General features: G+C 39.7%; 3 protein-coding genes across 5 annotated transcripts in view; 1 reads left to right on the forward strand and 2 right to left on the reverse strand.

The window, feature by feature from the left end:
* Window positions 1–5,839, forward strand: part of actr3b (actin related protein 3B) — a 33,134-nt gene extending 27,295 nt beyond the window's left edge. The window contains 3 exon segments of the mRNA XM_046846392.1: window positions 524–649; window positions 4,875–4,958; window positions 5,106–5,839. Of these exon segments, the coding sequence (XP_046702348.1) occupies window positions 524–649; window positions 4,875–4,958; window positions 5,106–5,201 (306 nt within the window). The 3' untranslated portion in view covers window positions 5,202–5,839.
* A 4,930-nt stretch (window positions 5,840–10,769) lies between these two features.
* LOC124383975 lies at window positions 10,770–14,733 on the reverse strand. 3 transcript variants are annotated; one of them, XR_006925315.1, is made up of 6 exons: window positions 14,561–14,733; window positions 14,105–14,449; window positions 12,339–12,464; window positions 11,737–11,823; window positions 11,294–11,618; window positions 10,770–11,061 (listed from the first exon to the last, which is right to left on the reverse strand). XR_006925315.1 is itself a non-coding variant. In XM_046846395.1 (5 exons), the coding sequence occupies exons 1-5, from the start codon at window positions 14,580–14,582 to the stop codon at window positions 11,464–11,466; spliced, it is 735 nt and encodes a 244-aa protein (XP_046702351.1). In that variant the 5' UTR covers window positions 14,583–14,733; the 3' UTR covers window positions 11,271–11,463. The 3 variants fall into 3 exon arrangements, 1 of the variants encoding a protein (XP_046702351.1); XR_006925314.1 differs by having other exon boundaries at window positions 10,770–11,066; XM_046846395.1 differs by lacking the exon at window positions 10,770–11,061 and having other exon boundaries at window positions 11,271–11,618.
* Window positions 14,734–16,871: 2,138 nt separating this feature from the next.
* LOC124383974 (general transcription factor II-I repeat domain-containing protein 2A-like) lies at window positions 16,872–18,420 on the reverse strand. Its single transcript, XM_046846394.1, has 2 exons — window positions 17,321–18,420; window positions 16,872–17,201 (listed from the first exon to the last, which is right to left on the reverse strand). Exon 1 carries the CDS (start codon window positions 18,329–18,331, stop codon window positions 17,531–17,533), a length of 801 nt encoding a protein of 266 aa, XP_046702350.1. The 5' UTR covers window positions 18,332–18,420; the 3' UTR covers window positions 16,872–17,201; window positions 17,321–17,530.
* Window positions 18,421–26,969: the final 8,549 nt, after the last annotated feature.

Raw genomic sequence — 26,969 nt, forward strand, 5'->3', positions numbered from 1 at the left:
TGGTGGCTCCATCCTCAGCATTCTCCTACTGATATACCCCATGTCCCTCCTCTGCACATGTCCAAACCATATCAATCTCACCTCCCTCACCTTGTCCCCAAAACGTCAAACATGCACTGTCCCTCTAATAAACTCATTTCTAATCCTGTTCATCGTCATCACTCCCAACCAACCTGGGCCTGGGGGTTCAAGCCGCAATTTCACCAAGCTGCCACTTTTGAGCCCTTAGGAAAGACCCTTAACCCTCTGTGATCCGTTCATGTCTGACCCTGTGCTCTGACTTCAGCTTCCAAACATTGCTGGTATATCTCACTAGGTAAAAAAGCCCCTAAGTCCTGAAGAACTTGCCATTTGAAATCGGGGAAAGGGTATTTCTGGTGCAAAGTGATGTAATTCTTTGGATTGATATCAGTTTTGGTGTGTAATTCTTTAAATCCAACTTTATTTGCTGCATTTTTCCAACCTTTATTATGTATAAGTCAAAACAGTTCAAGGCCAGAGGATAACTGTGTGTGTGTGTTAGAATATAGTGCTCTCTGGAGGATCCACCATGTTCAGGGACTTTGGCCGACGCCTACAAAGGGATCTGAAGCGTGTAGTTGATGGCAGACTCCGAATCAGCGAGGAGCTCAGTGGAGGCCGGATAAAGGTTAGCATTTCAGCATGTAATACATCAAAGCTAAAAAGGGCAGCGTGCATCAGCTAAATGGAAGTTTAGCACTGCATGAATTCCTGCGTGAAAACAGGACTGACAAATGATGGAAAGAGGCTATGCATGAAAACTAGTTTGCCGCTCGGCAAAGCTCTTGTAGCGTAACCGTTTTAGCACGCCAAGTATATTAGGTCTTGCTATCTGTTAACACCCTTGGCTAAACTTTCTCTTTATTATACTCAGCTGTTGGATCCCCTCCCCACTGGCTCACTGCGTTTAGTTCCAGGGGTGTACCATGACATCGACAAATGAGATACGTAGATTTACTTCAGCAGCATCCTGCCTACAGAACAGAGCAGACCCAGGGTTATATACATGCTTATAGTTGCTTTCCAAATCTAAACCAACCAAAAAAAGAGAACTGCATAGCCCCTCTACAGGGTATACCCTCAAGCATTCCCCCTCTGGCTTATCTCCAGACCCTCCAAATTTCTCTCTGGGGGTATAGCCCCATGGGAAACACCAAAGTCCTTTGCTAACTTTGTTAACAGGGGAAGTGAGAGCTAAGTGGTTAAGGCTCTGGGTTGCTGATCAGAAGGTCAGGGGTTCAAGCATGTTCAGGTTCAGGTTCCCCATTCTACTTAAGGGCAACTACAATTCTCCAGGTCAGAGTTTTTCCCAGTTCTTTCTAAACAACTTTCTTGTGTTCAGATAATAGGTATGTGTGTCGCTACAAAATGATGCCAGCAGGAGCCTCAAACTATGAGTACTATGGGTTTTATGAGAACTGGCCTATGATTAGAAGACCATATATTATATACAAGCTGAGACACTTAGTAATGGATAGTATGGGAGAAGGATTACTTGTTTTTAGAGCAATCTGTTCATACCTTATATATGTTCATATCTCTTTGCTTCCACCTTCACCTGAGCAACCAGGATGACCTCTTTTTTTTTTTTTGTCAATATGGCTCTTTCAACATTTTGGGTTGCCGACCCTGGGTTAAGGCATTGACTTTAGACACGAAGGTCATGAGTTTAGATCCCAGCTACACCAATCTGCCTCTTTTGAGCCCTTAGGAAAGACCCTTAACCCTCAGTGATCCGTTCATGTCTGACCCTGTGCTCTGACTTCAGCTTCCAAACATTGCTGGTATATCTCATTAGGTAAAAAAGCCCCTAAGTCCTGAAGAACTTGCCATTTGAAATCGGGGAAAGGATATTTCTGGTGCAAAGTGATGTAAATCTGTGGATTGACCAGTTTTGGTGTGTAATTTTTTTTAATCCAACTTTATTTGCTGCATTTTTCCAACCTTTATTAGGTATACATCAAAAAATTTCAAGGCCAGAGGATAACTGTGTGTGTGTGTGTGTGTGTGTGTGTGTGTGTGTGTGTGTGTGTGTGTTAGAATATAGTGCTCTCTGGAGGATCCACCATGTTCAGGGACTTTGGCCGACGCCTACAAAGGGATCTGAAGCGTGTAGTTGATGGCAGACTCCGAATCAGCGAGGAGCTCAGTGGAGGCCGGATAAAGGTTAGCATTTCAGCATGTAATACATCAAAGCTAAAAAGGGCAGCGTGCATCAGCTAAATGGAAGTTTAGCACTGCATGAATTCCTGCGTGAAAACAGGACTGACAAATGATGGAAAGAGGCTATGCATGAAAACTAGTTTGCCGCTCGGCAAAGCTCTTGTAGCGTAACCGTTTTAGCACGCCAAGTATATTAGGTCTTGCTATCTGTTAACACCCTTGGCTAAACTTTCTCTTTATTATACTCAGCTGTTGGATCCCCTCCCCACTGGCTCACTGCGTTTAGTTCCAGGGGTGTACCATGACATCGACAAATGAGATACGTAGATTTACTTCAGCAGCATCCTGCCTACAGAACAGAGCAGACCCAGGGTTATATACATGCTTATAGTTGCTTTCCAAATCTAAACCAACCAAAAAAAGAGAACTGCATAGCCCCTCTACAGGGTATACCCTCAAGCATTCCCCCTCTGGCTTATCTCCAGACCCTCCAAATTTCTCTCTGGGGGTATAGCCCCATGGGAAACACCAAAGTCCTTTGCTAACTTTGTTAACAGGGGAAGTGAGAGCTAAGTGGTTAAGGCTCTGGGTTGCTGATCAGAAGGTCAGGGGTTCAAGCATGTTCAGGTTCAGGTTCCCCATTCTACTTAAGGGCAACTACAATTCTCCAGGTCAGAGTTTTTCCCAGTTCTTTCTAAACAACTTTCTTGTGTTCAGATAATAGGTATGTGTGTCGCTACAAAATGATGCCAGCAGGAGCCTCAAACTATGAGTACTATGGGTTTTATGAGAACTGGCCTATGATTAGAAGACCATATATTATATACAAGCTGAGACACTTAGTAATGGATAGTATGGGAGAAGGATTACTTGTTTTTAGAGCAATCTGTTCATACCTTATATATGTTCATATCTCTTTGCTTCCACCTTCACCTGAGCAACCAGGATGACCTCTTTTTTTTTTTTACACCGTTTAAGAGAAACTGAGATTCTTTTGTGTACTTACAACTCATTCTAGTCAGCCAACCTTGAAAGGTCTCTGCCACATGGAAAGCAAATTTTGGATGTCAGAAGAATGAGGGACATTATTTCCCAGTGAAAATTGGCTCAGTTGGAAGCGCTGATTATAGAGCCACTGGCACTGGAGCAATTCCTTTTTTTTTTTTTTTTTTTGTGATAAGTGTCTCAGTGTGAGTTTTGCCCACAGGTCAAGCACACACTGAGCTGTTCATCCAGGCTTTCATTTTATTTAAAATGCCTCAACATCTGCCCAGCATGACATACTTTTACAGCTATATTCATATCTTATGTGTCTCAGCTTCACAGACATGCCTAATCTTCTATAATATAAATCCCACGTAGCATTTACATGAGGGATTACTCAGCAATTTGTAGAACGTTGAGATCATAGCGTAATGCTAGCTAGGATATTCACAAGCTTCAAATATAACCATAGACCTTTATAACATTTAGTGACAACGTCCTAGGGTAAGAAGGTCAAGTGGTAAGAGCAGGGTTAAGTGATGAGTTCAAGGTTCTTTCATAGCAATAGAAGAGAAGAGCATATATACAATATCCCAAAAAAGTGAGTACACCCCTCACATTTCAGCAACTAATGTAGTGTATCTTCTCAAGGTACAATACTGTAGGAATGAAACTTGGATATATTTTAGAGTAGTCAGTGTGCAGTTTGTACTGCAGTATAGATTTACTGTCCTCTGAAAATAACTCAACATACAGCCGTTATTGTTAAATAAACCAGGACTTTTGATTTCACAAGTATAAAAATGGATGCTAGCATGGTTATAAAGCACGCAGTAGTAAGTTGCTAGCATGTCCTACTACTGATAGGTGGCGCATGGTCCAGAGGTCGTCAATCAGACAAGACAAGATGACAGACAACAGTGTTAGAGAGTGTACGGAACAGCATTTGGCGATCGAAGTTTCTCGTGAACGAAGGAATTAAAACCAGTGGATGTCTACAGAACACTTTAACACAGTGCGGTGATGCTCAGCCTCAGTAAGACAAATAGCGTAAAAGTTTGTGCGTAAAAAAAAACAGTGACGATCCCGCGGTGGTGGATTCCTCATGATGATGTGAAGCAGACTGTACTGGAATGGTTCAAGTGTACTGACCAATATTTCTTTGTCGAAATTTCCAGGCATTGTAGATGTAGCAGGGGAGTATGTGGAAAAATAAATGCAGTTTCCACTCCTTGAAATGTGTAATTTTATTTAAGTCCCAGTTTGACTTGAACGCCCCTCAAACAAAATATCCCAGTTAGAATATATGCTCTTCTCTTCTATTGCTATGTACCTGACCACTTCACTGTGTCCTGAATGTATTCACTAATCCGCTGTTTTCGTCCACAAACGCTCCGTGTCCATACTTTCCTTTTTAGTCTTTTCCAAAAAGCGTTTATTGACTTCCTGTCTCTTTGAAATGTCGTAAAAATGCGCCGTCACTTGGCTTTCAAATTTATCTATTTCGGAGAGCATTTTTAAAAAGTTCAATTTTGTCGACTGAAAGCGCAGTCTCGGTGTGGACGGAGAAAATCTATGTTTTCAAAGGAAAAGGTATAAGTGTGGACATGGTCTTCTTGCTTTGCGCTTGTTTGCTATCATGCGTGGCTGCTGTTTGAACTGAAGGGAGTTTTTCCTTATGTCCTTTCTGCCTTTCTGTCTTGCAGCCTAAACCAATTGAGGTCCAGGTGATCACACATCACATGCAGAGATACGCCGTGTGGTTTGGGGGGTCCATGTTGGCCTCCACGGTAAGAGTCCGCACACACACACACACACACACACACACACACACAAACACAAGCAAGCATTGCATTTCATATTTCATTTTCTGTTGAGTATGAAGTTATACCATCGTGTTGATTTTACAGAATCTTACCGTGTTTGTGTTCTTTCAGCCCGAATTCCTCCACGTCTGTCACACGAAGAAAGACTACGAAGAGCGCGGTCCGAGCATCTGTCGCCATAACCCCGTGTTCGGTATCATGTCCTAACGCCGGACGCTTTGATGATGATTTTAGATGAAGAACGCACAGAGATTTCACTTTAATCACTAAAAATCTACACCCGAAAGTTCTGTCCTATCAGATTCCTTAACAAAACACAAACACTGCATCAGCGTCAGGAAACACACATATATATCAATGTAAGAGAAGCCATACACCGATGACTGTTTGGTCTGGATCAGCTCGCTTCCGTGTGAAACGTGAAGAAGGATTTCATGCAGTAGATCTGCACACTGTTTGACGCCTGCTGTGTAGACGGTGTGTAGACGGTTTAATAGACACTCCTGTACTGTGTGAGCGTTTGAGAATTTAGTTTCTATTTATATACAGAGTTCATAGATTTAAAAGAGGCATAAATATTCACTACATTATATATTGTATAAGTTCAAAATAATATATTCTTATAGAACAGAAAGAAGGATGTAGTAGAAAAAAGAATCTATTTATTCAGTTTTAAAATACTTTTAGAAATTTATAAAACAGTACAGATTTTTTTCGCCTCCGTTGTGCATTAGAGATTGTTCGGTTGAACAGCAGGTAATATGGAAGCAATATGATTTCTGTCTCTCTTTCTCTCAGACACATCCCTTTTCAGTCCAGTCAATAAACCTGCTTCTGATTTCCAATAGAGACTCTCAGTGGTGATGGTGGAGCGTGTGGTTAAGGTTTTGGCACCAGAGCAGCAGAGCCCCAAACACACACACACACACACACACACACACACACACACACACACACACATATATATATTAGTATTTTATTTATTACGATAAATAATAATTACGATATTGATATTGTCGTCATAATGGGAACGGAAATCTGCCAGAGTTGGAAACAGTAATCAAATATTCTACTCAAATAAAAGTTACTGTTACTTTATTGAAATTTTTCTTATAAATGTGCTAAAGAGCAGGGTCTCTGCAGGGTCTTTAAAGTCTAGATTTAAAACTCTAAAATTTAAAGCCTAAAAAAAGTCTCCAATTCTGTTTTAGGTTTTATATCATTTTGAACGGATCATAAATTTTTGCTGTCCATGTAACGCCACCTTTTCTGCTTATTGAAGGGTTTCTGCAGCACTTTCAAATATTTTTTTAGTTTCCGTGGTGATGCAATTCTTTCTTTTGTTTGTCCAAATATAATTGAATCTCTCACTGATTCTACCACAGACGTTAAATTTTATTTTTCAAGTGCAAGTTTAGCGATACTTGGCTTGAAAAAAATTGTATTTATTCTTTGGTTAAGGCCAGTTGCTTACAGTGAGTGTGTTTGTGTGTTTGATGTCGTGGTATAGGACTTAAATTTCACTTGAAACCTACTGAAACCCTTTAGAGTTACTTTTTTTTAACAGCAAGGGAACTCTATTGGACTGTGGTGAGACCTGAGATGTTGTATCGTTAAAGAGACAGTGACAGTGCGTAAAAGACAGGAGGTGGAGCTGGAGGTAGCAGAGCTGAAGATGTTGAGATGTTTGTTGGGAGTGTCGACAATGGACAGGATTAAAAATTAGTTCATGAGAGGGACAGCGCATGTTTGACGTTTTGGAGACAAGGTGAGGGAGGTGAGATTGAGATGGTTTGGACATGTGCAGAGGAGGGACATGGGGTATATCAGTAGGAGAATGTTGAGGATGGAGACACCATGAAGGAGGAAGAACAAGGAGTAGGTTTATGGATGTGGTGAGGGAAGACATGCAGGTAGTTGGTGTGAAAGAGGCAGATGTAGAGGACAGAGGGAGTATTCAGACGGATGATCTGAATCGGATGATCTGGTACACAGAGTATTCAGACGGATGATCTGCTGTGGCGCCCCCTAATGGGAGAAGCCGAAAGAAGAAAAAGAGATTCTATTGTAGTTCAAAAAGAAGCACATTTACAAATTAAAGTACAATAACAACAGAAAAACCCTCACTACAGTCTATGACTCGAATCTATTGTTAGTTCTGCACTTTTGCAGCCAAGAAATTCTCCTGTTATATGATTTATGATCATGTGAGAAACCACAAATGTGAATTCAGTATTCAGACAGCGAGCGCACGCATTGAACAACTTGTGATTGGACGGCGTTTCACTTTCAGATTGTGTCTGCATCTTTCTTGTGTGTTTAGTGTGTTTGTTTTCCTCCTATCAATCAGTGCAGTAGTTTTCAGGCCGCTATTCTTTTCCACGCTGTATTGTTATTTTTATTTTTATTTATTTACTCAGTAACGGATGTGATTTCAAATGTATTTAAGTGCAATACTTAAATAAAAGTAAAATTACAGATTCTAAAAACTACTTTAAAAATAAAAGTGTACAAAAGAACTACTCAGTTACAGTAACGCGAGGTAAACATCGTTACTTTCTGCAATGTTTAAAAAGCAACTGTTTGGCAACCACTGAGTAATTACCAGCTTTGGTTTCTCAGACAAAGGGGGCTAAGTGGATAGATTTTGATTGAATTGGATTTAATCTTTTGGCAATTGAGATTAATATTAGTTAATAAATAAACTAATAATCTAATAATTTGATAAACATTTTACCATCTGGGCTGGAAATATTCACTCTACACTCACAATGTGTGTTTATTTCATGCTTCATTACAGAAAATTAAAGATCATCCATCCACAAATGTTGCTTACATTTAAATCAAAGTCAAAAACATCCACATAAACAATAATAAGCACACAATACGCCAAAAGTATTGGGACGCCTGACTTTTCCAGCCACATGTGGTTCTTCCCCAAACTGTTACTACAAAGTTGGAGTGACACAATTGTGTAGGACGCCATTGAACGTGATAGCATGAGATTTCACCTTCACTTGAACATGGAGACACAAACCATGGCAATACCCCTGTGCACAAAGCCAGGTCCATGAAGATATGCTTCACATAGGTAAGAGTGGAAGATCTCCTGCTATTGAGCTCCAACTCTATTGAACACCTTTGGGATGAATGTGAACACTGACTGCTCCCCAGACCTCCTCACCTTCTCACCTACATCACTACCTGACTTTATTAACACCTTTGTGACTAAAGGAATCTCCACAAAATCTAGTGGAACATCTTTCCAGAAGAGTGGAGATTATTATGAGAGCAAATGGAGACAGAATGTGTAATGGTATGTTCAAAAGCACAACATCTTATGACTGGGTGTCCACATACTTTTGCCCAAACTTTTGTGTGTGAGTGGGAGCATGGAAGCTGTTTTGGGGAAGAAGCCTGTTTTCCACCCTTATGGTGTGGGAGATACTCTCCTGCACCTTCCGTAAGAGGGATGTGTTTACAGAGGTTGTGAATAGGGCAACTCGGGTCCTTGATTATTTTGAATCTCGAACATCTGGACAGGTAAACGTCTTCAAATACACTGCAGTAGCTGTGAATAAGTGATGTTCTGAGCTGTCTTTTGGTCTTCTCCAGTTCAGCTTCTCTGGTGTAGTATGCTGTAATGCAGTACCACAGAACACTCTCCACAGTGCATCCCTAGTTAAGTTTACAAGATGATCCAGGGTCCTGATCTCCTCAGTCTTCTCAAGTCTTTCCCAATGCCTTTTTCCAATGACAGTGTAGGTATTGTATGGACCAGAAGTCATCATCTGTAATGTTCATCTTTAAATATATAAAACTTTCTACAGATTTCCATTAATACACAAAGGACTCAGCTTTATGTAGCCTTGGTCAATACCTTCATGAGTATATTAGTCCTAGCCTTTAGAAATATTGCATCATGTTTGAAGCAGGATGGCTACAGCACTATCACACTAGGGATCTCCATAACTGAGGCCGATGCTTCTTATATCTCGATGCATAACCAAAGATCAAATACAATCTCAATTTACATATATACTGAGAAGGTGATGAATGGAGAAAATGAGAGAGAGAGAAGGTTGGATGATGTCGAGATGGTGAAGCAGGAAGTGGACATGTGTAGAGGAGTGACATGGGGTATATCAGTAGGAGAATGCTGAGGATGGAGCCACCAGGAAGGAGGAAAAGAGGAATACCAAGGAGGAGGTTCATGGATGTGGTGAGAGAAGACATGCAGGTAGTTGAGTTGAAAGAGACAGATGTAGAGGACAGGGTGGTATGGAGACGGATGATCCGCTGTGGAGACCCCTAATGGGAGAAGCTGAAAAAAAAGAAGAAGCAGCTACTGATGCGATTCAATGCGATTTTGATTCGATTCAACACAATATGTTGGAATTAAACATGGTCGGATAGTTTACTTTTATTTCTTTGGTTCAGACAGTAAATCAGTGCCTTCTGACTTTCAACTTTAAATATTGGTCACAAATTATTGGTCTCAGTATATAAATAAATCTACTGATGCAATTATGTTAAAAACGCTGCGTCGCTTTTGCTGACAATAATAACAATCTGTCCTACCAAAAAATAACCAAAATGCTTTATTTTAATTCTCTCCTGGATATTTGTTTGTTCAGATTCATCACAATGTCACAGTTTAGGAACTCAGGAACTTCATAATAGACATAAATCTTTAATATTGTTATTTCTTCTTCACTGAGCTCAGCAGAATGGAGTGTGTGTGTGTGACCTTCACAGGTTGTTCACTTAAAGACGTGATGGTACAGGCAGGAAGTGTGTCAGGTGATGGATGATCTGAGGAAAAACCATGCAGTGCCAGATGAGGTATTGTACAGTCTTACATGAGAGAGAAAAGTTTGTTCATTTGCAGTAACAATGAAGAAACTTCTAAATACGTGTTTTGAGATGCCAGTGTGTAACTGAAAGCTCAAAGTTTTTTTAAGTCCCATGAAAAGAAAATTATTACTTCAGTAACCTTGGGGCTTTGTAATTATAATGGTTTTTTTAATTGATAAAAGTTTAACATTTGTTTAACAAAACAGCTTGTTACTGTCTGGAAGGTGAATAAACGGTAAAATGTACTAATCCTCAAGGACCTCAGAGTGTCTTTGCAACAAACACACCTTGTTCAGAATTTCCTGTGAGAAACCATTCATGAAATCTACACATTTTCAATGAAAATAAAGTGCAAGTGTGTGTGTGTGACCTTCACAGGTTGTTCACTTAAAGACGTGATGGTACAGGCAGGAAGTGTGTCAGGTGATGGATGATCTGAGGAAAAACCATGCAGTGCCAGATGAGGTATTGTACAGTCTTACATGAGAGAGAAAAGTTTGTTCATTTGCAGTAACAATGAAGAAACTTCTAAATACGTGTTTTGAGATGCCAGTGTGTAACTGAAAGCTCAAAGTTTTTTTAAGTCCCATGAAAAGAAAATTATTACTTCAGTAACCTTGGGGCTTTGTAATTATAATGGTTTTTTTAATTGATAAAAGTTTAACATTTGTTTAACAAAACAGCTTGTTACTGTCTGGAAGGTGAATAAACGGTAAAATGTACTAATCCTCAAGGACCTCAGAGTGTCTTTGCAACAAACACACCTTGTTCAGAATTTCCTGTGAGAAACCATTCATGAAATCTACACATTTTTCAATGAAAATAAAGTGCAAGTGTGTGTGTGTATATATATATTGTAGCGCCTCGCTCGCGTGCTGGGACACACACACACACACACACACCCCAGAGAGCTGAATGTCAAAGGAAAAATCACAAGATTTCTTTATTTATAGTTTTACAGGAGTGCCGGAAAAAAGAAGGAGTTAAATTTTATATGGAACTGCGAATTAGTCCTTAACGCCGTGCCCGCTGGAGCTTCCGATGTAGCGCCGCCCCTAATGGGTGTTCTCCTTGATGAGCAAGGGGAGGTAGTGGTCTCGTCATGAGCTTCCAGCCGTGCCTCGTTATGCCATGTGCTCTGCAGCTTTCCACAACACGGGTGCTGATATGGTTGTCGTGTTCGGAGCGCTTGCCTGGGACGTGATGCCACCTTCACTATATATATATATATATATATACAGTGGAACCCGGTTATGTCGATTTCTCGGGACGAGCCAGACGACACGCGACACCACAAAAAAAGGTTTCAATCCGTCAAGCAAAATGGTCGATGTTTGTAATAGTAAGGAGTAAAAACAATAAAAAAAGACATTTAGTTTCTTTGGGATTAATCCACTCAGTTTGTTTTTGTGATTCAAATTGTCTGAATTTTTTTTTAATACCTTTATTTACATTTGCTTCCGTTACGTGTATTGTCCGATACATATCGGTAACTGCAGAAGAAATGAAGCTTCTTAAAGATACATTTTATAAAGTTCATATGTTGTGTGGAGTCAGTTGGGGGATCACTTAAGGATCTCTGGGGATGACTTGGGGATAATTTGGGGATCACTCAGAGATCATTCAGGGATATCTGGAGATTACTTGGGGATATTTGGGTATCACTCTGAGATCTCTCGGGTTCGGGAGGTGCAGGAGAGCGTACGTGCAGTTGAGGTTCTTGGTCTTGGTGCGTCCTTAATGCAAGATGAACTTCACCTGTGAGTACTGAAAGAATGACGTGATTAAAATTTGATTGCATTAATAAACACTTAACACGTTAACTCATGGGTTTAGGTTGCAGAATGTGGTGGTGCAGAAAACAATGAAAAGGAAGGCAGCCTACCACGAGGTCGGTGCGGTCTCTTGACGACTGGATCTGGAGGCTGCTCTCGGGTTTTCAGAGGCCTTCGGCAGCGACGGCACACAAAAACTAAAGTGTAAAAATACAGAATGAACCTAAAGACCACCGGGAATTCTTAAAGAGGTCGCTGCATTATAATACTGATTCAACATAAATATATAACTGATATAAAACTTCTAATGAAAATTATATTTATTGTAGTTTTTTTAGATAAAGATTAAATCTAGTAAATTCACACAGACAATAGAAAGACAGTTTAAGGAAGTTAGGCGTGTCTAACAGGAATTTATTTTATTAAATATATAAACTGCATTGTACTGTACACTAGTGTGAGCAAATATTATGCACACACACATGGTTTAGTCCGGACAGTAACTGTTATAACTACATACATTTATCACAAGCAGGTCATGAAAAAAAAAAAGATCAGTTTAGCATTTACAGAATCAGCACGTGATCTCATTAGAGTCAAGAGACGGAGCTGAAGTTATTAGAGATGTTTACATTAAATGATTGTATTTTTTACAGGTGTGCAGGACTATACTTCATTACTGCTTATTACAATAAATAGCAAATAAACTCACCTGTAACTGTGATGACCAGAGTGCAGTTTATTATTACTGATAAAATGAGAGACGGCAAAAGGGTCAATCCATTCTCTTCACTCTGCTGATGGACAGGTTTACTCGTCTGATTTTTTAAACCCGAAGCTAAAAATAACAGAATATTTACATTTCATTGTTAAAGAAATACTTTAACAACCTTAGTTGTTAATCTGTTTTATATCACACAGGGTTCGAGATCTTGAGTCTCAAGATTTAAGTTTTTATATTTCATTTGTAAAGAGTTTTTTACACCGTACAATAAAATACTTACTGTGTAAATTCTCCAAATTATAAAGGACAGAAGGAAAAAAAAGACAAGTCCTAAATTACAAATTTACAAAGTGAGGTGCAAAAATGCATCATAGATCTGCCCGTGTAAAGTCCTGGTTCACACAGACAGGAACCACTTTAGAAGTCAAATCTAATTCCAAGTCGCTGCCCTCAATACAATTTTAATCACATTATTCTAATGTATACAATAACATTTGAATTGTTCAAATTTGACGTATTAGATGAACTTTTCCATTTACAAGAACAGCCAAACAGGTAAAATTTCTCATTTATTAACGCACATCATGTACGTAAAGAAATTTCAAGCACGTTAATATTCTGTCGCCATTTTGATTTTCGTTTATCTCGATCATTAGTTATCTCGACGCTTTTGGGCCCCCCCTAGGACATCGACATAACCGGGTTCCACTGTTACTTTGATAATGGGGAGGTATTATTACATTTCATTATACAGCTTTAACATACGAGGTTTTTTTAGATACGAGTGCGCCCGCGCTTCAGTCAGTGTTGCTGATTAGTCTCGATACACACGCACACAAACAAAGGTTTGAATGTGCGCGCGCACTAACATCTGGCTGTGACGAATCTCAAAATGAATCAGCAACACTGGCCTCAGTCAGTGTGCTTGTTTGCCTCGCTGTCGAAGCATCTTTGATAAGTTGTGCTCGCGTTTTGTGCTTTTTGTACATTCACAGTACTTTATCATATTTCTTTTTATAACCATGGGTCCGAAGAAAGTGAGCGGAAAGGTCAGTGCTCAGAAGAAGATGATGTCTATTGAATTAAAGCATGAAATCGTAGGAAAACATGAGCAAGGTGTGCGAGTGATTGACTTGGCGAGGCAGTACGGGCGTATTACTTCAATGATATGTACTATGCTTTACCAGTTTATTTCTTTACATTCTCTTTAATTATGTTTTTATACAATATTTGTCATTTATAAATAAATTTTTCTTATTTAAAAACACGTAACAAAAACAACCAGGGTGGCATTTTAGGGGCTGGAACGGATTAATGGCATTTCAATTAATTTCAATGGGGAAATTTGCTTTGTAATACGAGCAAATTGACATACAAGCAAGGTTACGGAACGAATTAAACTCATATGTGGAGGTACCACTGTAATTATTTTAAAAAGTCCCAGACACATTGAGACTCACTGATCTAAACAAACAATCCATTTAAAAATATAAAATAATATACAAAATGTTCTTGCTAAATGTGGCCAAAAACATTTAGACATTAAACTTATTTTTGGCTTCTCCCGTTAGGGGTCGCCGCAGCGGATCATCCGCATGTTTGATTTGCCACATATTTTTATCCTCCTAAAGCCACTCTCCCCATTTATCTGGGCTTGGGACCAGTGGCTGGGGTTGGTTCCTTGACCGGTGATCAAACCCCGGTCAGGGAACCAACCCCATTGAATTTATATAAAGTATAATAAATAAACTCACCAGCTGAATGATTCTGGGTGGCAAGTCTGATTCCAGGGCTGATTTTAAAAGGTAAACCATACTTAAAACAATGATACTCTCCTAATTCATTAGTACTGATATTGTGTATAAATAAACTGCTGTTGTATTGCACTGAGAAAATCTTTCTGAGGGTCTGGTTACTGTAGTCTGGATCCAGAATTCTACTTGAGAAAGAGCGTAAAATATACATTGGAGGTTCTGACGGCTTCATCAGGAACCAGGAAACATATCTTACAGCCACTTCACACTGTAAAGTCACAGTTTGTCCCAAATCCACCAACTTCTCTGTGAAACCTTCTGCAGCTCCACAGCACACAAGAAGATCTAACAAAAACAAAAACAACAAACACGCAGTAGTTTAGAATCCAATCATCTGTTTAATGAGATCATATAGTGTAAGTTAAAATAGTGATTAATAGTAGCAATTTTACTCACAGAACAAAAGCACCGTCTTCATGCTGTAGCTGGAACACGGTTCAGCAGCACTCTGAGATCGTTGTGCTTCAGTCAGGAAACACTTCAGTTATGTTATAGATGCAGGAGAGCAGAAGTTCGAAGGACCATATAAGGATTTTCACTATCTGGTGGTGCTGATCAGGGGATTGTACTCGGCCCAGCGTGTCAGTAAAAACACGGTACAGGATTCAGAACATTCAACTTTACTGGGTATAGAATTGATCGTATACGAGGTGATTCTTGCTGTCTTCTGTTATCTGCTGTTTGGTAGGTTGCGTGATGCAGAATGTATGCTGCTTCTCAGTGTTCTGGCCTTATATACTCTTAATGGAAAAGGTGCACTGTGATGTCAGGTAACTTGTCATTGCTTGGTAAACTGTATGTCTGCCTCTAGTGGTGAAGCATGGAAATACAACTGAATAGGAATCCTTTCTTAAGCCGTAATACCGGAGAATGCAGTGACATGCGATTCCCAAAATATCGCCATGCTCCTAATAGAAGCGCAACATATTGCATTTAGTGTCTTTTATTATACCCTGTGTAAAGTTCATTAGTTTCAGTGTAGACACCTGCGGCTTTTTTTTTTTATGTTCAAAATAAAAATATTTGTAAAATTTGTTGGGTGCGCTTTATAGTCCGGAAATTACGGTATTTGTGGTCTTGGAACATTTCACTGAAAATGTACTGAATTTTTGTCCATTTATCTGCACACAATATTCAAAATAATACAAAAAATATTTTTGGACAGTTCTGTACTCATTAGCATAAGTTTTCACACCCCGGTATGTTGTACTGTTTAGAAGCATTTTACCAACTTCATGGTGTTTCTCTGCAGCCTCTAAACACCTGAATTAGTTCTTTTCTCCCATTCTTCCTGTCAGGTTTTCATCCAAACTCAGTTTGTACTGCTTTTATACAAGTATCTATTGTTGTTATGGATTATTGTGTGTAGATAAATAGCTGGAAAAAAACTTATTTGAATTAAATGTGAATTGGACGATTTGTGCAGAAACAGAAACATCAAAATTCTTATTAAAAACCTGATTAATAAAAACAGACTTAAAGGAGGAGTTTTTATTTGTTTTTTTTTTTGTTTTTAAGTTAAAGCACAAGGAAGTTCACTGGTGGTGTGATCACCATGGAGAAGTAATGCAACTTCTGTCACTATGGAGAAGTGTGTAACCTGGACACAGTGTCTTTGTTTTGCATGTTGTATGTCCATGGAGAAAAGCTGAAACTATTTCCCCTTTCACCGGGTTCTAACTCAGAGATATTGTAGATAATATTTGCCAATATGCAATAATGACATTATGTTCCTGTATAAAAGGTGAAATTATTTTTCATGTTTTTAGTTTTCAGACGGTTTTCTAATAATGTTACTTAGTTCTGAAGTTGACGTGTTGAAAGCAGAAAAAAATGGCACGGTCCAAATTGTGCTATCTAGAAGACTTGGTCAGAGCATGTCTTACTGGGTTTATCATGGTATGTAGAAGTTAGCACTAGTGATGGGAAGATCGGATCATTTTAGTGACTTTGAAACTCGTTCATCAAAATGAGTCATTTAGTTTGTTTTGTATCTTTGATCAGAAAGAAAATAAAATGTTTTAATAAGCTGATCCCCTCTGTTGGCTTGACTGAGCATTGATGAGAATTTGCCGAACAGAAAAAACGTCCTGGTGAATGTAAGCGAAGTCGTGCAAAACGTTTTTGATATTTTATCAGTTTTATAGCTGAATGATCCTGTTAATGATGAAAATGTGCACTTTCTCTAAGCAACAAATCTGCAACTCTGTGTTTGTACTTCAAAAGCAAAATTACACTATTACTATTTTTTCCCACTAAAACAGGGGTCGGCAACCCAAAATGTTGAAAGAGCCATATTGACAAAAAAAAAAAAAAAATCTGTCTGGAGCCGCAAAAAATTAAACGCCTTATATAAGCCTTATAATGAAGGTAATGTAAGCGTCTATATTACCCCCTTAGTATCAAAATGATAAGTAGGCTACAAATACATAGTGAGCATTCATGATTAAATGTTTATTTTCCCTGCAGCGCATCCTGGAGAGAATGACGCACCACGTGACTACTCTGCTGTACGATGGTGTTTTAAGTTTAACTTTCATTATAATTTTAATGTATTATGTTTCATTGCATTGATGAAATTAAAGAAATACAATAAAGAAATCTGATTTTTGATGTCATTTTTACTTTAGGATTCGAAAATACAACAAAATGTGCAACGTGCATAGGCCTCCTGTAGCCTAATTTCAGACCTCCCATGGAAATGAAATGCAGTCCTCTTCAATCCTCAATAATACAATACAATACAATTATCTTCTCTTTCCCCCCTTATCTGGCCAATAGACAGAGTGCAATAAAACAGCAGCCTTTTGAAATTAACTGGAAACGTATTTAAACCATGCATAAAACATGCATTAAAACAGTATAAAACTCAGTAAAACATAAAAGCAGCTCAGTCATGCCCGTGACAAAAATAATTCAGTTCGATTTCTGTGCATAGTCCTCTTCTCTATAGTTTTATGAAAATGCTAAGTAAGTCAGTGCAAGGGTAAAATGCAGCATCATCCTCTTCTCTTTTGATGCACAGCCATCCTCGGACCTGAGCAACAAAACACAATTTCCCTATGTGTCATTCCAAATATATACTGACAAAAATCAGAAATCACTTTATAAAAAAGCCACTTTGTTACTAAATATGTGCCTGGATTGTGTTCTTACCCGTTTAATGTGACTTCTGTTTTCGGACATCACTGGACAGCTTCTCAACATCCGGCATGTAAGATGTAACTTTAATCTTGACGCAGGACTGCAAGCTCTCATCTGTAAGGCGGGTGCGGTATTTGGATTTTATGTAGTTCATGTTTGAGAATATCTGCTCGCACAGGTAAGTTGATCCAAAGATAGATAATACTCCAAATGCATATTTCTTCATGTTACTATAACTGTCAGGAAGAGCATTCCATGTTTGAAACACAAGTTTCTCCATTCGTGGCTTTGGGCAAGCTGAGCTTTCTGGCCAGTGACGTCTTCAAGCTCGGCTGTCAGACTTTTGAACTTGGACACCCACAAATCTTTGTCAGCTATATCGGCCAATTCCATTTCAAGGTCAGCTTGAATTACTCCTGGGAATGTGTTCAACAAGGACGGGTCAATCTCCACGGGAGTGACAGGGAAAGATAGTGTGATTTTTTCCTTTCGGAACTCGCTGAATCTGCTCCCAAATTCAGTTTGCATATCCACGATCGCACCTTGTAAATAATCACCGTTGAGTGTGTGATCGTGATAGGCTTCTTTGAACTCTCTCAGGGAGGGGAAGTGAGAGAGCGTGCCTCGCTGTACATCTCTGGCGAATACAGTCAGCTTGCGCTCGAATGACAATACAGCTTCCAGCATGTGCAGTGCAGTGTTTCCCCGCCCCTGTAGACTTTTATTCAGCATGTTTAAGTGACTTGTCATATCCACCATAAAGTGCAGTTTTTCCAGCCACTCGGTATCTTCCAGTTGCGGGTAGTTCAGGTTTTTGCTTTTCAGGAATGTTTTCACATGTTCTAAACAAGCAACAAAGCGACGCAAAACCTCACCTCTGGACAGCCATCGGACCTTATTGTGTAGCAGGAGATCGGAATATTCGCTGTCAACTTCATCTAGCAATGCACGGAACTGACGGTGGTTTAATGCTTTTGCAATTATCTTGTTCACCATCTCGATGACAAGGTTCATCACCTCCATACACTCCGGTGGGAATGTTTTTGCACACAGTGCTTCTTGGTGCAAGATGCAGTGAAATGCAAGCAGATTTCGATCCAACGCTTTCTGTAATAAAGTCACAAACCCTTTGTGATCCCCTCATACTGGTGCCCCATCTGTAGCCACTGAAATCAGGTGGTTGGTGTTTATTCCATTGTCATTTAAACACTTCAGCACAGCCTCACATATGTCTTCCCCGCGTGTTTGACCTTTCAGTGGTATTAATTCGATCATTTCTTCTTGCGGCCCATCAGAGTTAACATACCTGCATAACAGCGCTGCCTGTTCAATATCGATCACATCACACGACTCATCACAGGCAATTGAGTATGCTGGAGCTGAATTAATGTCCTTGATTTGCTGATTGGTGATGTTGCCTGCCATTTTATTGGCCCTTTCCTTCACTGTCTTTGCGGAGAGAGGCATGTCTTTAATTTTCTGTATTATCTCGGTTTTGTTTTTGAAGTCTGAAAATAGGTGCTCTGAAATTTTAATGAATGAATCCTTCATGTAGTCACCATCTGTGAACGATTTCCCACGCTTTATTATCTCCCGGGTTGCAACAAAACTAGCAGCAGTAGTGGAGTTTGGAGATGCAATCCACTTCTTAAATTTATCTTTGCGCTCCTCTAATTTTTCCAGAAGTAATGCAATCGCACTTTTTCTCTCACTCCCAACTGGGTACTTGGCTGCAAATGTAGCATGCTTTCCCTGGAAATGTCTTTCCACATTACTCTTTTTGTTATTTGACAACTTCTCATTACAAAGCAAACATGCAGGCAATCCTTCCGCATTGGCAATGAAAGCAAATGATTCGGTCCAAGAACTGTTGAATCCTCTGTTCTCCTCAGCTATCTTTCTCTTTTTCCCCTTGGGATCCATGGCCCATGACACACCCGCCGGTTTGTTTGTTTGTTTTTCAGCATCACGGCGATCTGACAGAAACGTGTTTCGCAGTTTTTTTTTTTGACGTAAATCTTCGTTGACAGAAATGTTGAAATTAAATATTTATTATACACATTTTTACAACGTTGAAAAACGTTAAGAATGTTTATTAATTTATATCGTACTGAAATAATATTATATTATTATTATTTTTTTTTTTTGAAAAAGCTCCAGGGAGCCACTAGGGCGGCGCTTAAGAGCCGCATGCGGCTCTAGAGCCGCGGGTTGCCGACCCCCGGTGTAATAGTAAGGAGTAAAAACAATATTTAAAAAATACATTTAGTTGCATTTGGATTAATTCGATCAGTTTGTTCTTGTGAATCAAATCGTCTGAAATTTTTTAATACATTTATTTACATTTACTTCCGTTACATGAATCGTCCGTTACATAGCGGTAACTGCAGAAGAAATGAAGCTTATAAAGTTCATATGTTGTGTGGAGTCAGTCCGGGATCCGGATTCAGGGATCACTTGGGGATTATTTAGGGAGTACTCTGATCTCTCGGGATTCACTGGTTCAGGAGGTTCAGGAAAGTGTACATGCTGTTGAGGTTCTTGGTCTTGGCGCGTCCTTTATGCAAGACAAACTTCTGAAAGAATGACGTAATTAATCTTTAATCACATTAATAAACACTTTTAACTTGTTAACTCATGGGTTTAGGATGCAGAATGTGGTGGTGCAGAAAAAAAAAAAACGCAGTGGTTTAATGTGTGAAAATGAAGCATGGTAGTTGATGGCAACATGTTGAACACACACCTGTTAACAAAACCCTGCTTTTCACACTGCGCTGAAGAACAGAACTGAGCTGTTATTGTACAGGTTACCACAGTGTTTTATATGCACCACAACTCATTTAAAAAAATAGATTAAACCATTATGTTTATATCCTCAGTAACGTCCTGAGACATGCAACTGCTTTACATTGCAGTTTAATACTAAACTATACTTGAAAAGATCTACAGTGATTCATGTGCATCATGTGTACATATTACTTGTATTGGAATTATTATTATTATTATTATTATTACTGCACATTTTATCCACTAGAAAAGTAGAACTTTTACATTCATTGTGTGAATGTAATAAGCCTCAATTCATTACATGAACGAACCTTAATTACTAACGATCATCCCACTTAAATAATTGAGGTCATTACATAAAGATATAATGTGTGTTTCAGGTGCATGAGGTGATTTCACAGCAGAGGGGTTTTCAAAACACCAGTTTTAACACGTTTTTTTTTCTCACACACACACACACACACACACACACGTCTGCTACAGCGCACGTTGCACCACGCAGTTTTCACACATGGAACTTTCCCCTGCAAAAGGCACCGTGTTTCATCTACAGGTCTCCAATCTCTCAATCATTTTACTTCATCACTTCATCTCAATAATCAGGAAAATCAGAGTGTTTGAAATATAACGCTAATGAAAAGGAAGGCAGCCTACCACGAGGTCGGTGCGGTCTCTTGACGACTGGATCTGGAGGCTGCTCTCGGGTTTTCAGAGGCCTTCGGCAGCGACGGCACGCAAAAACTAAAGTGTAAAAATACAGAATGAACCTAAAGACCACCGGAAATTCTTTTAGTGGTCGCTGCATTATAATACTGATTCAACATAAATATATAACTGATATAAAACTTCTAATGAAAATTATATTTATTGTAGTTTTTTTAGATAAAGATTAAATCTAGTAAATTCACACAGACAATAGAAAGACAGTTTAAGGAAGTTAGGCGTGTCTAACAGGAATTTATTTTATTAAATATATAAACTGCATTGTACTGTACACTAGTGTGAGCAAATATTATGCACACACACATGGTTTAGTCCGGACAGTAACTGTTATAACTACATACATTTATCACAAGCAGGTCATGAAAAAAAAAAAGATCAGTTTAGCATTTACAGAATCAGCACGTGATCTCATTAGAGTCAAGAGACGGAGCTGAAGTTATTAGAGATGTTTACATTAAATGATTGTATTTTTTTACAGGTGTGCAGGACTATACTTCATTACTGCTTATTACTATAATAAATAGCAAATAAACTCACCTGTAACTGTGATGACCAGAGTGCAGTTTATTATTACTGATAAAATGAGAAACGGCAAAAGGGTCAATCCATTCTCTAAACCCGAAGCTAAAAATAACAGAATATTTACATTTCATTGTTAAAGAAATACTTTAACAACCTTAGTTGTTATACACAATGTTCTTGCCAAATGTGGCCAAAAACATTTAGACATTGAACTTATATAAAGTATAATAAATAAACTCACCAGCTGCATGATTCTGGGTGTAAAGTCTGATTCCAGGGCTGATGTTAGAAAGTGCTTTAGATTGAATACAATAATACACTCCTAATTCATTAGTACTGATACGGTGTATAACTAAACTGCTGTTGTATTGCACTGAGAAAATCTTTCTGAAGCTCCGGTTACTGTATTCTGGCACCAGAGTTTTACTTGAGATAGAGCGTAAAATATACATTGAAGGTTCTGACGGCTTCGTCAGGAACCAGAGCACATCTTTTACAGCCACTTCACACTGTAAAGTCACAGTTTGTCCCAAATTCACCAACTTCTCTCTGAAACCTTCTGCCGCTCCACAGCACACAAGAAGATCTAACAAAAACAACAAACACGCAGTAGTTTAGAATCCAATCATCTGTTTAATGAGATCATATAGTGTAAGTTAAAATAGTGATTAATAGTAGCAATTTTACTCACAGAACAAAAGCACCGTCTTCATGCTGTAGCTGGAACACGGTTCAGCAGCACTCTGAGATCGTTGTGCTTCAGTCAGGAAACACTTCAGTTATGTTATAGATGCAGGAGAGCAGAAGTTCGAAGGACCATATAAGGATTTTCACTATCTGGTGGTGCTGATCAGGGGATTGTACTCGGCCCAGCGTGTCAGTAAAAACACGGTACAGGATTCAGAACATTCAACTTTACTGGGTATAGAATTGATCGTATACGAGGTGATTCTTGCTGTCTTCTGTTATCTGCTGTTTGGTAGGTTGCGTGATGCAGAATGTATGCTGCTTCTCAGTGTTCTGGCCTTATATACTCTTAATGGAAAAGGTGCACTGTGATGTCAGGTAACTTGTCATTGCTTGGTAAACTGTATGTCTGCCTCTAGTGGTGAAGCATGGAAATACAACTGAATAGGAATCCTTTCTTACACACCTTTTTTAAATTTTAATTCTTCTTTACTCTTCAAGTGGTGAAAAGCAACATCTTACGCAATCACAGCATTAAAGTGCAAATTTAAGAGAAAAATACAAACATCTCATCACTTACCTTTTATAAAACAGTGCAGTTGAATGCTCAATACTGATTGGCTAAATAATATTTTTCATAACATATTTCAGCTTTAAAAAGATAGATAGATAGATAGATAGATAGATAGATAGATAGATAGATAGATAGATAGATAGATCGATCGATAAATAATATGGGGTCTGAAATTGTCATCGTAGGTGCATGTCCACTGTGAGAGACATAATCTAAAAAAAAAAAATCCAGAAGTCACAATATATGATTTTTAAACTATTTATTTGTATGATACAGCTGCAAATAAGTATTTAAACACCTGTCTATCAGCTAGAATTCTGACCCTCAAAGACCTGTTAGTCTGCCTTTAAAATGTCCACCTCCACTACATTTACAGTGCCCTCCACAATTATTGGCACCCCTGTTTAAGATGTGGTCATGGACCTCTAAAAATTCTCCTTTTTTTTAAAACAACATAGAACCCAAATGCAAAAAAAGAGAAAAATCCAACCTTTTATTTAAGTACATTACTTTGGTGGTAAAAAAATCACACATTTAGAAAAAAAAAACTTGAAATCATGTGTGCCACAATTATTGGCACCCCTGATGTTAATACTTTGTACAACCTCCTTTTGCCAACAAGACAGCACTTAATCTCCTCCTATAACATTTCACAAGATTGGAGAACACAGAGAGAGGGATTTTTGACCATTCTTCTTTCTAGATCATCCAGTGTCCTGGGTCCTCTCTTATGCACTCTTCTCTTTAGCTCGCCCACAGGTTTTCGATTGGGTTGAGGTCTGGGGACTGAGATGGCCATGGAGGACCTTGAGTTTGTGACTGCTGAACCACTTTTGTGTAGATTTTGCCACATGTTTTGGATCATTATCCTGCTGAAAGACCCAATGACGACCCATCTTCAGCTTTCTGGCAGAGGCCATCAGGTTTTTATTTAAAATATCCTGGTACTTCAAAGCGTTCATAATGCCATGCACCCTAACAAGGTTCCCAGGGCCTTTGGAAGAGAAACAGGCCCACAGCATCACAGATCCTCCACCATACTTCACGGTGGGCATGAGGTGCTTTTCGGCATACTCATCTTTTGTTTTACGCCAGACCCACTTAGAGTGTTTGTTGCCAAAAAGCTCAATCTTAGTCTCATCTGACCAAAGCACACGATCCCAGTTGAAGTCCCAGTACCGCTTAGCAAACTCCAGGCGTTTACGTTTGTGAGTGTTAGTGAGAAAAGGCTTTTCCTTGCATGCCTCCCAAACAGCTTGTTGGCATGTAGAGAGCGTCTGATGGTTGTTTTGGAGACTCTGTGACCCCAAGATGCCACTCTTTGATGCAATTCTGTGACGGTGAGCTTGGGAAATTTTTACTTCTCTTACCATCCTCCTCACTGTGCGTTGTGGCAAGATAAACTTGGGACCTCTTCCAGCCTTGTTTGTCACTGTTCCAGTTGTTTTAAACTTCTTAATGATTCCTCTGACTGTAGATACCGGCAAGTTAAGGCGAGTGGCTATTTTCTTGTAGCCATTGCCTGACTTATGAAAGTCGACACACATCTGCCTTACTTGAATGGTGTGTTCTCTTGTCTTTGCCATGTTGACAAATGGGTAAGAGAATTAGGCCTCTGTGTCACATCATATTTATACTCCAGGGAAACAGGAAATCATGAATTACTAATTAAAAGTCCCTAGATACCCTGACCAACCTTAGCAACTACAGAAAAATATATAAAAAAAAAAAAAAAATTATTTTTCAGAGGAATTGTTAGGGGTGCCAATAATTGTGGCACACATGATTTCAAGTTTTTTTTTTCTTTTCTAAATGTGTGATTTTTTTACCACCAAAGTTATGTACTTAAATGAAAGGTTGGATTTTTCTCTTTTTTTGCATTTGGGTTCTATGTTGTTTTAAAAAAAAGGAGAATTTTTAGAAGTCCACGACCACATCTTAAACAGGGGTGCCAATAATTGTGGAGGGCACTGTACATCATCCCTAGAGAAGCCGTGATATTTACCTCATAAAATTACCTCCTTTTTAGGATTCTTTAAGGGCTAAAATCTGATTGGATGGAAACTTTAATGGAAACAGACACTACAAGGCAGCACACCCAAGAAAAAAAGCATTGAAATGAAGAGAATAAACTACTGTGTATATATTAATGGACACAAATCTATTAAAATCTAAATCAGTGATTCTAATAAGATATTTTGAATCTTAAATGTTTGCCAAAGTGCCAATTTTAGTGCATTTAAGTATTTTAGTGAATCAAACACCCAGTGCAGACTTTTCAAAGGGGCGGGGCCTCTTATATAACTGCCAATCACTGGAGCATGAAACAGGAATAAACTTCATCTCATACAAAAACATATCAGTGTTTAATAAACATCGTAAAGAAACAACATTCGAACATTCCAAGTCTGTTTATCTACACTTTGGAACAAGATGACCTGAGCTGATTTTAGAAAAGCTATTTATAATGACCGACTAAAATAATACACAGATACATGGGCACAGTTTATTTGTGTAGTTCAGAACATTTATATCCATAATCAGACACCTGCACTTTCCCTGCGTTTTTACCACTAGACCTTCCAGATCATGAGGATTTTGGGTTTGAACAGCTGACAGACATTTACAATACAATTGGTGGCACACAACTGAATGTGGTAGAACCCTGTTCCAGCATTGTGAGTGCAACAAACTGACTCACTAGCCCAGGACCTCAGAGTTCCTTTGTACTCGGCACAAAACAACTACGAATCTTCTTCTTCTTCTTCTTTCGGCTTCTCACATTAGGGGTCGCCACAGCGGATCATCCGTCTCCATACCCCCCTGTCCTCTACATCTGCCTCTTTTACACCAACTCCCTGCATGTCTTCCCTCACCACATCCATGAACCTCCTTCTTGGCCTTCCTCTTTTCCTCCTACCTGGTGGCTCCATCCTCAGCATTCTTCTACCAATATAATTCATGTCCCTCCTCTGCACATGTCCAAACCATCTCAATCTCCCCTCCCTCACCTTGTCACCAAAACATCCTACATGCACTGTCCCTCTAATAAACTCATTTCTAATCTTATCTGTCAGAGAGTTCAGGTTATAGGATCCAAGGCAGATGCAAAATAAGCAGAGAAGAAAGGCTGTGCAGAGCTGAATCGGGAAGCCGATTCAGGGAGCCGATTCAGGGAGCCGATTCAGGGAGCCGATTCAGGGAGCCGATTCAGGGAGCCGATTCAGGGAGCCGATGTGCGCGGAGGGTGAGGATTCCGAGCCGGAAACGGGAGCGCGTTCAGCGCGAGCCGGAAACCGAAACGCGCGTTCAGCGCGAACAGAGCCGAGTCGGAAACCGGAGCGCGTCCAGCGCGAGCAGAGCAGAGCCGAGTCGGAAACCGGAGCGCGTTCAGCGCGAGCAGAACCGAGCCGAAAACCGGAGGACAGAATGAACAGGTCAGAAACAAAGGAACAAACAAAACAGAGAATACGCTGGAGAGTGATCAGGGCAAGCCTAAAGACAATCTGGCACTGTCTGGAGGATTCAGGCGTCCTTATAAGTGCCAGAAAATTAGACGCCATATCCGTGCAGCTGGTTGGGAGTGGGCGTTTCCTCGGTGATTGAGGCGGTAATGCCTGAAGTGCTCAAGCGGGCTGACACTTATCCATCCTCGTCACTCCCAACGAAAACCTCAACATCTTCAGCTCTGCTACCTCCAGCTCCACCTCCTGTCTTTTACTCAATGCCACTGTCTCTAATCCATACAACATCTCAGGTCTCACCACAGTCCTATAAACTTTCCCTTTCATTTTTGCAGATACCCTTCTATCACAAATCACTCCTGTCACTCTTCTCCACCCACTCCACCCTGCCTGCACTCTTTTCTTTACTTCTCTAACACACTCTCCATTACTTTGCACTGTTGACCCCAGGTACCTGAATTCCTCCACCTCCAGCTCTTCTCCCTGCAACTGCACCACTCCACTGCCATCCCTCTCATTCACACACATGTATTCTGTCTTACTCCTACTGACTTTCATTCCCCTTCTCTCCAGCGCATATCTCCACCTCTCCAGGCTCTTCTCAACCTGCTCCCTACTCTCACAACGAATCACAATATCATCTGCAAACATCATAGTCCAGGGAGACTCCTGTCTGACCTCGTCCGTCAACCTGTCCATCACCACTGCAAACAGGAAAGGGCTCAGGGCCGATCCTTGATGCAGTCCAACCTTCACCCTAAACCAGTCTGTCGTACCTACTGCACACTTCACTGCTGTCACACTGTCCTCATACATGTCCTGCACCACCCTCACATACTTCTCTGACACCCCTGACTTCCTCATACAATACCACAACTCCTCTCCTGGCACCCTGTCGTAGGCC

The sequence above is a fragment of the Silurus meridionalis genome, chromosome 4, assembly GCF_014805685.1.
Source record: "Silurus meridionalis isolate SWU-2019-XX chromosome 4, ASM1480568v1, whole genome shotgun sequence".
Classification (NCBI taxonomy): Eukaryota; Metazoa; Chordata; class Actinopteri; order Siluriformes; family Siluridae; genus Silurus; species Silurus meridionalis.

Bases quoted from the DNA above. Each gene is read 5' to 3' on its own strand.
- LOC124383974 (XM_046846394.1), bottom strand. From the start codon at position 18,331: ATGGAGGTGATGAACCTTGTCATCGAGATGGTGAACAAGATAATTGCA.
- LOC124383975 (XM_046846395.1), bottom strand. From the start codon at position 14,582: ATGAAGACGGTGCTTTTGTTCT. The intron at 14,450-14,560 runs GTGAGTAAAATT...TGTTTTTGTTAG, and splicing joins GAAGACGGTGCTTTTGTTCT to ATCTTCTTGTGTGCTGTGGA. The intron at 12,465-14,104 runs GTGAGTTTATTT...TGTTATTTTTAG, and splicing joins CACCCAGAATCATTCAGCTG to CTTCGGGTTTAAAAAATCAG.